We start from the raw sequence: 13952 nt of genomic DNA, 5'->3' as shown, positions 1-13952 counted from the left end.
ATATATATATATATATATATATATATATATATATATATATATGCAGGCACTAGAATGGTACCAGAAGCAGAGAGTTGACATTTAAAAGAAAGAAATGGTACTGGATGGTCCCCTCCCCTTTTTATAAACTTTTTTAGCCTAAAGGTGGCTTTCAGTGAGGGGCATCATACAGGACTGATAGAAACTTTGAACTCTTTCTGACTTGAAGAATCAGAGGGTTTGGGGCAATTTTCCCCTGAAAAGTGAAAAGAAGGGAAAGTCCATGAAAGAAAGCCAGACAAAGGAGCCCAACATCTGTGTATGAACAGATCTCTTTCTGACCTCTAAACCATATATACAAGGGCAGACTCAAAGCAGCTCAGGTAAGGATAACAGAACTGAGATTTGAGTGGCCACTGCATTTGAACAAGGTCCCTCTGTGACAGGGTTTGCACTTTAAGTCCTATCAATTGCCTGATAGAATAAAAAAAAAAAAAACCAGCACTCTTTAGAGGAATATAACAGAATCCAGACAATAAATCATTTATAATGTCTAAGATACAATCCAAAGTTATACAAAATACAAAAATTTAAAAAAAACCAGAAATGTCTGAGCTACAATCCAAAATTATTCACTAGACAATTAAAAATATAAAATTGACATATTCTCAAGAATGGAGCCTGACTCTGACATGACCCAGATGTTGGAATTAGCTGATAAGTCTCTTAAAACAGCTACTAAACCTTGGCCAGTGAGGTAAAAGAAATTCATAATGGAAGAAATAGGAGGAATTCTCAGCAGAGAAATAGAAACCATAAGGAAGAATCAAATGAAAATAAAAAGTGAAAAATAAAATATCTAAAATAAAAATTCCCTGGATGGGCTTAACAGGAGAATGGAGATGACAGAGGAAAGAGTCAAAAACCTGACTCCGAAGATAGTTCAATATAAATAATCTAATCTAAAGAACAGAAGGAAAAGAATTAATGGGGAAGAAAAGATATTTGAAGAAGTAATGGCCCCACATGTCCTAAGTTTGATACAAGACATACATTTACAGTGAACTTTAAGCAGAGCTAAGTACAAATGAAATCACATACCCAAATTCAATTGGCTTAGTGGTCCCCACCTGTTCATTAGTCATCCTCCTTCCTTACCCCAAGTACTTCTGGGGATCCCCAGGGAGTTCTAGCCCACTAGCTGCTGCCCCTCTCTGTCGGGACTCATGCCGCAGAGCACTTGCTGTGCTGTCCCGAGCCGCTTCTGCCTCCAGTCAGTACTCTTCTGAATGGGCAGCTTTTCCTGATGCAGAGTGCTGGCCCAGGCTGAGTGCTCTCATCTTAGCCAAGAGTCTTCAGGTGGCAAGTAACAGGGACCTACCTGTGTAAAAGGCAACGGATGAGAACAGCAGTATATTCGTTTCCCTTTGCTGTGTGATAAATTACCACAAACCTAGTGGCTGTAGATGACACATTTAAAATCTCACAGTTTCCGTGGGCTAGGAGTCTGGCATGGCTTATTTGTGTCCTCTCCTAGGATTTCACAGGGCTGTAGTCAAGGCTCTGTCTGGGCTGCCTGTGACCGGGGAGGAACCCACTTATAAGTTCACTCTGGTTGTTGGCAAGTGCATTTCTTGTGTCTATGGAGCTTAGAGCCCTGGCTTCCCACTGGCTATCCGCTGGAGGCTGCCCTCAGTTTCCAGAGGCTGGTCTGCACTCCTTGCCACACGGGCCTCCCCTGATATAGCCACTTGCTTCTTCAAAGACAGCTAGAGAGAGTCTCTTGAGTGTGTATGCTGGTAAGATAGAGTCTTATATAACGTTGTAATCACGGAAGTAACATCCCATCACTGTTGCCAAATTCTGCTGGTGAGATATAAGTCGCAGTTCCCTTCCACAGGAAGGGGACATGGAGATTATATACACATAAACACCAAGAGGGGCCCGTCATGGCGGGGGCGGAGGGCTCTAGAGTTTGTCCATCACAAGCAGCATGGAACCCGTGGGAGAACTGAAGCAGCCTCCCAAGGACGCAACTGGCAAGTGGTCAGGAAGTGAGGCAGCTGCTATCTTCTTTTCTCTTGCTGGCTGCCTGGTCTCTCATCTCCACTTCTCTCTGTGCATTTGCTCTTCCTGCAGACTTTTATGCTTCTGTGCCTATGGGTCAAAGATGAACACCCTAGTCCCCCATTTTCTCAGGAGAGACTGATGGCTCAGCCAAATGCATGATCTTGCTACGCCCGGGCTGGGTAAACAGCCTTGTCCAACCAACCGCAGCCCAGAAGATGCAGAGTCACATAACAAACACAGCTCCCGAGGCCCACTGCTGGGGGTGGGGACACTTCTCAGAGATGATAAAGTGTGGGCTGAGCAGATGTGCCCAAAGATGTCTGCCTCAGCTGTCTTTCCATGGTTTCCAGAGCTAAACAAACAAAAACACCCAAACCTTCAGGGAGCTACAAGAACAGCAGGTTCTCTTCAGGCTTCAAGGCACAGGAGCTAAACTGTGCTCAGCTGAGAAATGGGAAGAATGCCCTCACTCCCCAGAGGTCAGACGGAGCGCCTCAGGTCAGATCAGGACCAGATGCCACCTGTCCCCCACGCTGTCCCTGTGCCCTCCTCCAGCCCCTCTCTCCAGGCCCCCTTGACGGGTTTCCTTCCTCCTTGAGCTCCCGCACAAAAACAGAAAGCGCAAAGCCTTCATGCAAATCAGCTGTGCAAATAGATGCCTGGGGACTCATAAACTCCAAGGCTTCATCAGATATACCCAGACAAATCTGAATTCTCTTTGGGTTCAGAAGATTTGTTGCCTTACGGAGCTGTCAGCAGGATTAGAGATGGGACACGTGAATCTCTGAGCCCGGTGCTTGGCGCGTGGGAGCTGCTCAGTACATTGAGGTGGGAAGGGTAGCAATGAAGGCAGAAGAGGAAGAAGAAAAAGGAAAAGGAGAAGGTGGTAATGGCCCTGGTGAGCCTTCTTAGCCAAAGTCCAGAGACTTAACTCGATGCCCTAATGCCTTGGTCCTCCACAAGTGGCCCATGCACCAGCAGCAACATTGGCAAGAAGCCCATTAGGAATGCAGACTCCCCAGCCCCCCAGCCCTGCCACACACCTGCTGCATCAGAGTCCACATGTTAACAAGACCCCCAGCTCGGTCCTCCACATCTTAAAGTTTAGGAGACACTGCTCTAACCCATTGGTTCTCAAACGTGACTGCACACTGCAGTCATCTGGGGACTCAAGACCCACAGCTGCTTGGGCCCCAGCTGCACAGATCTGACGTAAGGTGTGCCCTGGTTGGTGGGCTTTTTCAAAGCTCCCTGGGTGATTCTCAAGTGCAGCAGAGTTTCGGAGCTACTCTACCAGTTTGGCTTGCATTCAGTTATATGTAAATGTCCATGTTTAAAAAAAAAAAAAAAAAGCCTGGAATTAGGCTGTCCAGAGCCAGGGGGAAGTAGGCGACGCCTGGCTCCTTCCAGCCCCCCTAATCTGCCATCTTTAGTATGGGACTGTTGTTCTCATCATCACAAGATGGTGTCTGTGCCTATACAGGCTTCTCATCTTCATTCCAGGCAGGAAAAAAAAGGACGGGAGAAGGGATAAGAACCAAATGAACATTTGAAGGCACAGATGAAGTTGACTCTTCTGTAACAAGCTTTCCTGGATGCCCCACCCAGCAGCTTTGGACTGCTTTGTCCAGAACCATGTCACGTGACCACAGATAGCTGCCACGGAGACTGGACACCTGGGTATTTTAAACTGAATATGGCGTCACCCTGGACAGGAATTGCACTGCTGTTCGTAGGAAGGAAGGGGGGATCGGTCTCCGTCAAGAATCCAGCACCTGGGTTGTACCTGCTGGGCTCCCGTTTCTGCTTTGAGGGATGTTCCTGGCCTCCAATGGATCGAGCCCCCACCCTCTCTGTGAGGACTTTCACCTGTCAGAGACCAACACCCCAGCCCTGCCTTCCGGCTCCCATTGGCAGGGCTGCCACCAGATGTGAATGATCTTCAGGCAGGTGCCAGAGCACCAGCAGGAGAGCTTGCCACACCACCCCAAGACCTGACCCAGGACAGAGGGCTGGCAGAAGCAAGGGAGGCAGCCTCGGTTCTCCTGCGAATGATGGTGAAGGCGTGCCCTTCCCCACGCAACCAACGTGGGCTGATTTCTGTAAAAGGACTTCAGAAATTGCAAGGAGTAGCAGGACAGGGAGGTTGGGATGGTGATGGCAAGATTGTTCTGGGGGGACCTGAAGGCTGAGCCCCGATTCTCCAAGCTCTCTCTAAACTTCCTGTTGTCGGGAAACGGCAAGAGGTAGGCCCACCCCCATTCTCAGAATGGCCCCGGCTACAGGTCTGAGGCTGCTGAGGCTGCAGGGGCTGGCCAGCCGCCCAGAGCTCCCAGCCCCCACCCCTTTCCCAGTAGGCTCTGTCCTTGCACCCCCAAAGGAGGGGAACTGTCCAGGACTACATTCTACTCCAGCAAATTATTCTGTTTTCTGATGGCCTGGGACCAGAGCCATGTCACTTTGCTGCGTCTCTGCATATGGGAGCTGGGCCAGTGGGACGCCTGGGGACACTGCGGGGTCTCTGGGAGAGGCTGCGGAGCTTCTTACCAGCAGTGCAATGTCACTGCCGCTGCCCCCTCCCTCCAGTCCCAGTGCCAGTCCCTCGGCCCCTCCACCTGCTCCCAGCCCTCACTCACGATGTGTGCTAGCAGAGCTGCGCGGGAGAGCCCGGATGAACGTCTCAGGACTTGACCTTCAGGACCTGGGGCCGATAAACAGTTGGCCAGGGGAGAGACATCTGCTTAGGGACTGGGGTAGTGAGTGTCCTTTCATATCCATATCCTGTCCAGGGGAACAGAGCCAAAAGTCTGAGCTCTACCCCTGAAGGATCCTGTGACATCAGCACACTTGCTCCTCCATTCCAGGACCAATATAGCTCTAGCTTTCGTTCTTCAAAGCGAGAGATTACAGTTTCCAGGGTTAGCATTTTCAGTATTTAACATCCTCAAATGACATAAAATTGAGCCTCTACTCTACCTAATGAGCATCTTCTATATTCCAAACCCCATGCCAGAAGACTTCCATGCATTTCCTTATTTAATTTTCACAGCAAATCTGTGGAGGTACTGTTAATCTGTTTATGGATGAGGAAACAGAGGCTCAGGTCATGCATTAGTTAGGGTTAAATTTGGTGGCAAATGACAGGGACCCCCAAGTGGTTTACACAAGATACCTTCCAAGATCTCTGGCAGCTACATGTTATTTCTCTAATGTGTAGAATCCCAGAGGCAGTTGTCCCGGTGGTTCTGCAAGGTCCGGGACGTAGGTTCCTCCATGGTGTCACTTTATCCTCTGTTCCCAAGGTCGCCTCAGTGTCACAAAGAAGGTATAGCCTTCTCTTTAAAGACATTCCGAGAAGTTGCCTGTGCCTCTTTTGCTTGCATCTCACTGGCCAGAACTCAAACGTGGGGCCACATCAAGCAGCAAGGGAGGCTGGGAAATACGGTGTTAAGTTTAGATGGTCCTACACCCAGCTAAAAATTGGGTGCTTCATTACAATAAGAGCAGTTATGAGTGATTCAGAGCACAGACTTCCCACAAAGTTGTAGTGCCTGGGTTTACTACCCATCATTTATCAACGTGTGACTTCAGATAGTTCATGTGTTCACTTACTCAACAAATATTCAGTGAGTGCTTACCCTGCTCCAGGCACTGTTCTAGGAGCTGGGGATACAAGAGTGACCAAAAACACAAAACTTTCTGCCCTCGAGGAATTTATATTCTAGTGGAGAGAAACAAAGGAACTAATGAGTGAAACATAACAGTGTGTCAGGTAGTATGGGGCACTGGGAGAAAAATAAAGCAGGGAATGGGACAGGAAGTGCAATTTTAGGCAGTTTCTGGTGAGAAGCTGGCATTTAAGTGAAGACCCTAAGGATCTCTGGGTGAGTGTTCCAGGGAGGGGAAATCACAGTGCAAAGGCCCTGAGGCAGGATCGAGCCTGACCTGATGGGGAAAATGCAAGGAGGCAGAGTAAGGACAGGGCAGACTTTGGGGAACACGGTCGGGACCTGGGCTTTCCTCTGGCTGAGATGGAGGCTGTGAGAAGTGGTGCTGAGGGGCGGAATGTGGTAGGATCCGCAGGACCCCAGGCTGCTGAGGGAAATCAGACTGAGGGGGCAGGCGGAGAGTAAGCACACTGGTTAGGAGGCCGCTAGGGTAACCCTGGAGAGCGGTGATGCTGGCTGGGCCATGGTGGGGGCAGTGCCGCGGAGAGGTCATAAGGCTGGGTCCACTGTCTCTCCAAGGTGGAGCTGGGAGGGCCTGCTGACACCTTAGCCATGCGGAGCGAGGCAGGGACACGGTCAAGGATGACTCCAAGCTTATTGGCCATTGCCCATTTGCCAAGAAGGGCACAGCTGAGTGCAGCAGGTTTGGGGCCAGGGAGGAGGGGGGCATGTCAAGAGTTTGGGTTTGGACCAGTTGAACTTGAGGGACCTATCAGACCTCCAAGTGGAGAGGACAAGAAGGCCTGTGGATGGATCCACCAGCCTGTGGATGCGCCTGGAGTTCAGGAGAAGCCCAGGCTAGACATAGATGTTTAAAAGGCAAGAGGCTGAACTGAGACTAAAGAAGTGAGTATGGTTATTTAATCTCAGTGTGCCTCACTGTCTTCATCGGTGTTATGAGGACTAAATGCAGTAGAAGAGAAAGCACTTAGATCACTGCCTGGCACATCTGTTTGTCATGGTGGCATTGTACCTGCCTAAGCTTACTGCCCCTACTTACTGCATAGCTGATGAGTGCTTCAGGGGCTGTGCTGGGGTTCCCAGAGGAGGTAGGGGCCACACTGGGGGTTCCAGAAGAGGCAGGAGCTGTGCTGGGGTTCCCAGAGGAGGTAGGGACATTCTCCCAGAGTAGCCTCCCTAGGCATTCATGGCTCTATGGAGTTCAGCCTGCCTTCTACCCTTAACCTCTGACCACTCTCCCAGACCTCCAAGCTACTGTTCCCCTCACCCCAGACTGATCACTCTGGTGCTCTTCCTTCTCTACCACTGTCCCTAGTGACCCTGGCACCTCCTCCGGTTGCCATCTCTGGAGGCCCAAACCCCTTAATCCTTCTCTGATGCCTCTTCCTCCAAGAAGTCTTCCTCATTCACACCCCCAACCCCAATCAGACATGAACTTGCCCATTTGGAAACCCTTGGAGCCCTAGGGATGCCTGTTCTTCTCTCCCTGGAGCCAAGCTACTCAGGTGCCCAACTGTCTCCCCTGCACCCCCACACTGGGAGCTCCAGGCAGGCAGGAACCAATCTGGTACATCTGTGCACCGATGCCGGGCTTGGGGATGGGCACCCAGCAGGCACCCACGTGTCTGCCGAGTGCGAATGAGTGAGGCGGTGGCCAGAAGCAGGCGCTGCAACAGGAAAACAAGGCAGCCCTAGGCCACCGGTGCCGAGGAGGGCAAGGCTCATGCCGGGAGGACAGGTCCTGTGTTAGGAGCTGCTGGAGCTCGAGGAGGGAGCCATCCTGGGCCTGAGGGTGTCAGGGAGACTTCACAGGGAGGCAAGGGAGGGCAAGTACAGGGTGAGTCAGAGTATCCCAGGGCTTGGAGGAAAAGGAGGCGGGCACTCCAGGCCGGGGGCTGCCTTCGGCAACGGCTGGGGGTAGGAGTGCTCCAGGCCTGTAGAGAAGACTTGCAGCAGGCACTGAGAGGCCCAGGGACACCCTTCCAAGGCGCCTCTGTAGGGAACTGGGTTAAACACACCCGGGGGGGGGGCGTCCAGGGTGTTGGGGGCTTGTGTAATGCCCACATTTTGTTGTTGTTGACATACAATGTAACAGTATTTTCATAGGAATGACCATATTTTTGAACTCAAAAAGGAGGACTCAAGGACTCAAGTCCAGGTGTCCCCAGCTCCCGGCCAAACCATCTACTGGCTGGTGAGCTCTGAGGTGGAGATTTTCGTAGCACGGTGGGTGACGCGGGCTCGGGGGCCCGCCTAGCTGGGTCTGAATCCCGCCTTCCACTTACAGGCGGCGTGGGCCAACATCTCACACCTCTGTGCCTCAGTGTGCTTTTGGCAGAGTGAGACTCGTAAAAGGTAGACTGTGAAGATTCAGTGACTGAAAACAGGTGAAGCTCTCAGGACACGTCTGAGCGGAGAGTATGCGCCCAGTGAATGCTCACGACTATTGCTGTGTTTATCGTGTTATTCAGCACCTCCTGGGTCTACAGCCCCCCTCCACCCCCTTTGCTGCTTGCCTGCCCAGGGCTCTCTGAGGGCCAGGCTCGAAGCCCGCCTGGGACGGTGCGGTTCTGTGGGGCCATGGCTCCCTGGACTCCTGGGAGGCTGAGGAAGGCCCCCTTTCCTCTCACACTCTGCCTTCTCTTTGCAGATTTTAACGAGAATGGCTTCATCGACGAGGAGGACCTGCAGAGGATTGTCCTCCGACTGCTCAACAGTGATGACGTATCCGAGGACCTGCTGACCGACCTCACGAACCACGTGTGTGCCCAGGGCCACACAGGCTGGGTTGGTCCAGGCCATCCCCCAAAGCCCCTGGATGGCAGGCTGGGTGGGGTGCCCTGAGGGATGGGCACATGCTGGAGGCAACTATCACCCAAGTTTGCATCTTTCCTCCAAAGTCCTTCCTTCCAGGGTCCCCAAGAGCAGGTGCCCAAGCCACCCACTCCAAGGGGCCCTCCCACCCACACTGCGGTCACTGTAGGCAGGTGGCCCGACAGCAGCTTAGCCGCAGATGGACACATCATCACGTCGCCTTTCCCATGTTATCCCAGATGTCCTAGAGTGACAGTCCAAAGTGTGACAGGACATGAAGGCAGCCTCATGAATCTGTTTGTCCTAAGACCATGGGAACCTTCAAGTGCTTGTGGTCTGGATTGAAACTAGAAGCAAAGATAAAACCATGAGAGGTCATCACTGCCTTCTAGACCTGACCGGGCCCCTTGCAGTACAGAGCCCCTGCCTGTGACCGGATATAGGTATGGGGGGGGATGTCACCCCATTCACCTCTGCACCCATTTTCACTGCCAAGTTTGTGCTGGAGGCACGAAGGGAACTCTTCCCATGTCCCAGACAGACCTCAGCGCACATAACCTTATCTCTGTATCTCCATGTCTTTGTCTGGGGTGGGGAGTATTTGGGGCGGGGCGGAGAACATCTGCCTCACCCCCCCCACAAGGGGGTCAGGGAACTTACGCGCATGTTAAGCACCTAGCAGAGAGCCTGGCCTATGGCAGCACTTGGCGTGAGACATTTTACCCTCCGCCTGTGGCCCCGTCTCACTTTCTCATACTGGGCTCCTCTCTGCTCTCTGGCTCCTCCTACACCCCTGGCCAGGTCCTGAATGAGTCGGATCTGGACAATGACAACATGCTGTCTTTCTCAGAGTTTGAACATGCTATGGCCAAGTCTCCAGACTTCATGAAGTAAGGTGCTCTGGAGTGGGGGAGGGGGAGGGACCAGCATAGTGGGGGTGGGCAGGAAGAGCCAACGAAGCCCCTCATCTTCCCAAGGAGGTCATGAGTTTCCAGGGTACTTTGCCGATTCTTTCAGAGTCAGCAAACCTGGAGCTTTGGAGAAATTCAGTAACCTACATTTCTAACCTTTTGAAAGAAGGAGTGGGGTTTTAACCAGCAAAGGCAAGATTATATTCCAGGCTCTGCAAATGACGTGGGTGGTCCTGACTTCAGGTGCTGCCCATCTAGAGCTGGCCTGGCACACCGGCGTCTTCCCCCCAGGCACCAGGGGGCTCTAGGACTGACCGGCAGGTGGCCTTTGCCACTGCCTGTCCTGCTCCCCTGCCCCCTGTGGTCACCAGGAGTCGGGGATTTGCATGGGGGTGTGAAGATGCTGGTCATGGGGTATTTCCAAACCTTTTTTCAGGTAGAAGGGTCATTAATGGTCTTATAGCTTGGTGCAGACACCCTTGAGATGACTGGCCATCTCCATATTGCCCAGGCCATGTTTAACCATCTTGTTTGGATCCTTCCAGTTATGGGGAAAGCACCACCCCTGGAGGCAGCCCATTCATGATCGCACAGCCCTGTTAGAATGCCCTTCTTGGGTGGAGTTGGCATCTGTTTGCATACATCTGCCCTTGGTCTTATAGTCTAGGTGAATTTGATAGCAAAGAATGGCCACGCATGATGGTTTAACTAACCAATCGGAAAAAGAACAAAGACAACTAGACCTCAGAGAATACCTGGTCAGGAACTGAAGATGGTGTATTTTCTCTCTTCTCTGTGCCTGGAGTCTCTGCCTCTCTCTTCAGCTCCTCTGCACTTAGCTCTACATGCAAACCAGAAATCTCTCCTTTGTCAGACAGGAGGCCACTCATGGCCTCCCGGCAGCAGTCGCTCACTCCTAAGTAATATTTCTCAGCTCTGACTCCAAATTCCCAGACAGAGAATCCTATTGGCCTGAGTCGGGTCAGGTGTCCACCCCTCATCCAGTCACGTGGTGGGAGGAGAGGGCTCTCCAGGCCAACCCGGCTGCTATGGGGCCCAGGCCTGGGCAGACCCTCCGAAAGACTGTCCACACTTGGAACCACCCCAACTAAGGTAATTCCTCTTCTTCCAGAACAGCTCAGCACATCACTGAGGCCAGAATCTTGTCCTTCTTGCCTTTTTCTTTGAATCTCTCCCATTTCTTTCCATTGGTTTTGGCACCACGAGGTTCTGACACCCTTCACTTTCTGGTGATGCTAAAAGGAACATAAGGCTTTGGGAGGGTTTGCAACAGCTGCGAACCAGCCATCCCAGAGAGAGGGACGAGAGGGGGCCTCCGAGGTTCTGACACCCTTCACTTTCTGGTGATGCTAAAAGGAGCATAAGGCTTTGGGAGGGTTTGCAACAGCTGCAAACCGACCATCCCAGAGAGAGGGACGAGAGGGGGCCTCCAGGACCGCTATGAACCTGGAAAGTGGAGGGCACTTTAGAGCTGTAGCTCAGGGTGGCTCATGGGATGCTTTCTCTTAGCTCCTTTCGGATTCACTTCTGGGGCTTTTGATGTGGCCACAAATACCTGAGCTGGCAGCCTCGAAGGGGACTACTGGAACTTGGAATTCAACCCCCTTCGGGCACTGGGGGACTCTGATCAGAAGTATGACTTTGTCCCTGTCCTACCTCACTTCTAGACTATTGTTTATTCAATAAAGCAAAACAAAAGCCTTTCCCATCCCCCACCAGTTCATCTTTTGAATACAGGATCGCGTAGAAGTACCTTTTATTAGGGACTGCTCATTCCAGGGCTTAAGTTTGCTGATGACAGCAAGCTAGCTGGGATGACCAGCCTTTTTGAGGACAGGGTTCAAATCCCAACCCACATCACAGCAGGGACCAGGCCAAATGGGATGAAGTTTACGCAGAAAATCCACATCATTCCCTTCCTTCACTGGAGCTACCTCCCAGCATCTCCTACTGCCAACTACAGAGACATGTATATAGTGGTCATTCTAGCTGGTGCCCAGTTTCCCAGTCCTTGTCATGGGAGAAGGCATCTAGGACCCACTTGGCACCCCCAGGCTCCAGGATGCAACAGTGTGGACCAGCAGTTGGGGTTTATTTGCTTTGCTCTTCAGCCAAATCCTGGAATGAACTTGGCCACCACAGGGACCCTTTGGCACCCTGGTAATCAAGGAGTCTGGGTCACAGGAGAAGCCCCTTATAGGGTCTCTGAGAGCTGACAGATGCCTCTCTGATGGGCACACAGTTTTTCTTGTCTACATTGTCCTCTAAGAAGGTGTCTAACCACTGGCTCCCAGGGGAGGGGCTGTCTCACTGTGACATGTACTTGAACCTGCAGTGGTCTCTTTGCCTTTAGGTCCTGACTCACCCATTCAAGAGGTAATAAATTTCCCATTGATTGATGGCAGTCCCTTGATCAACTCTAAGAGATGCTGGAATGTTGGAGAAACCCTGTCATGTGGATGCATACCTGGCCTGAGGTCCCCATCCCAGATCCTGTCTATGGAGGGGCTGTCCCCCACTTCCTGTCCCCTGCCCCAGCAGGCAGGAGGCCTCCCAGGAAGAATGAAGCAGCAGCCTGGTGAAAGCAGACACTCCAGACTCCCCACCTCAAGCATGTGCTCTGGGAGCCCATTCCCCCCATTTCCTTGAAGAATGCTTAGTCCTGGGTCACTCCCTCCTGTGCTGTTGTAGAAATAGTCCCCAGGGGAGATGCCAAATCAGCCTGTCCATGCCAGTCTGGGAAGAATGCAGAGAGAGGTTGGTGGACACAGCTTTTTCTCTCCGGCACCAGAAGGGCTTCAGGGCTGAGTCATCCCTACCTCTGAGTCTCCACATGGACCACAGGCAGGTTATGTAGTGGGAAAACGAGGCCTTGGGTCAAAACACTGGGTCACTTCTAAGCTGTGGGAGCTTGGGCAACTTTCTCAACCTCCAAGACTCCGTGTCTTTATCAGTAAGGTGGGGCTGACACCACCTCCCTCACAAGTGAGTGTGTGGACTAAATGATGCCAAGTCAGGGCTCAAACTGGAAGTCCTTTGCACCTGACCCCCTGTGCAATTGTTCCGTGGTCACTTCCCCTTCATTCTCAGACATGTGATCATGGGGCTTCCTCGATTATGCTCATGGAAGCAGATGGGAGGTATCTCTGTACCTGAGTGACCTGCCACCAAGACTCAGGAGCCCTACAGTTCTTGGTCCTACCTGCCCCCACCTCAGAGGAAGGGTGGGGGTGCCCAGTAGGTCACTGGACACAGCTTTCTACTGGCGTGAACCCCTGAGCTGGGCTTTCCACAGGCCTTAAGACCCAGTGCTGTGTGACCCTCAGGCGTGTCTTTGTTGTGGCCAAATATTCCTGGGGCTCAGAGGAGAACACCATAGTTTGGTCGAGGCTAAAGATTTTATTCCAAAAAGCCAAGCTGGTCAGAGCCAAGCTCTCAGACATCACGCTCTGAACTCAAAGTAGCGATCTCTCTTCTGCCGCTCGTGTGGGGAGACCCTCTTCCCCGAGGGGAACATCTGGTAGGTCTTCAGGTTCTCAGGGGATACTCTTAAAAGGTGCCACTTCTTCTCTGGGGTCAGAGGAGGACTGGGGGCAAGGGTGGAGCCAGCTTTATGCAGTGTGCCAGGGGGGTGGGGGCGGTGCCCACCCACAGCCCTGTGTACCCAACGTTCTAGCCCGTCCTGGCCCTGCTGGCTGCTCATCAGCTCAACATCTGATAAGTCACCCTGCAGCTCAGAGCAGAATAATTTGTACCTGTACAATGGTACAGTGGTTAAGAGAGAGAACATGGCTGTCAGACAGAACATGGCTGTCAGATTCTGGCTCAACTCTTGCTGGAAGTGGACACATAAAATGGACTAATGTTAGGACATCTGTCTTAGCTTTGTTTTGAGGAGTAAATGAGGTAATGCTTATAAAGCACTTCAATAATGCTGGACAAGGAGGAAACACTCAACGAATATAAGAAATGGTGATGATGGCGATGGTGGTGAGAGCGATGGCGGTGATGGTGGTGATGGTGGTGATGGTGATGATGGTGGTGATGGTGGTGATGGTGGTGATGGTGATGATGGTGGTGATGGTGATGGTGGAGACGGTGATGGTGGTGATGGTGATGGTGGTGATGGTGGTGATGGTGATGATGGTGGTGATGGTAATGGTGGCGACGGTGATGGTGGTGGTGATGGTGGTGATGGTGATGACAGTATGGTGATGATGGTGATGGTGGTGGTGATAGTGATGGTGATGGTGGTGGTGATGATGGTAATGGTGGTGGTGATGATGGTGGTGATGGTGGTGATGTGATGATGGTGATGGTGGTGGTGATGGTGGCGACGGTGATGGTGGTGATGGTGGTGATGGTGATGGTGGTGATGTTGGTGGTGATGGTGGCGACGGTGATGGTGGTGATGGTGGTAATGGTGATGAAAGTAGGGTGATGATGGTGATGGTGGTGATGTGATGGT

General features: G+C 51.9%; 2 protein-coding genes across 5 annotated transcripts in view; one reads left to right on the top strand and one right to left on the bottom strand.

Moving 5' to 3' along the window:
• Positions 1-11839, top strand: part of CIB4 (calcium and integrin binding family member 4) — a 47643-nt gene extending 35804 nt beyond the window's left edge. For both annotated transcript variants that reach the window (XM_025868626.2, XM_073897124.1), the window contains 3 exons: positions 8389-8498; positions 9354-9442; positions 10994-11839. In XM_025868626.2, coding sequence (XP_025724411.2) covers positions 8389-8498; positions 9354-9442; positions 10994-11024 — 230 coding nt within the window. In that variant the 3' untranslated portion in view covers positions 11025-11839. The remainder of the gene's footprint in view (positions 1-8388; positions 8499-9353; positions 9443-10993) is intronic.
• A 1034-nt stretch (positions 11840-12873) lies between these two features.
• CIMIP2C (ciliary microtubule inner protein 2C) overlaps positions 12874-13952 on the bottom strand; it is a 15454-nt gene continuing 14375 nt past the window's right edge. For all 3 annotated transcript variants that reach the window (XM_073897122.1, XM_073897123.1, XM_025867589.2), the window contains one exon: positions 12874-13071. In XM_073897122.1, the coding sequence (XP_073753223.1) occupies positions 12927-13071 (145 nt within the window). In that variant the 3' untranslated portion in view covers positions 12874-12926. The remainder of the gene's footprint in view (positions 13072-13952) is intronic.

This window comes from Callorhinus ursinus, unplaced genomic scaffold (genome assembly GCF_003265705.2).
Source record: "Callorhinus ursinus isolate GAN/ISIS: 27379988/994484 unplaced genomic scaffold, GSC_fseal_2.0 scaffold10, whole genome shotgun sequence".
Classification (NCBI taxonomy): Eukaryota; Metazoa; Chordata; class Mammalia; order Carnivora; family Otariidae; genus Callorhinus; species Callorhinus ursinus.
Note: the sequence above shows the minus strand (reverse complement) of the source record. Positions and strands in the feature narration are given on the sequence as shown.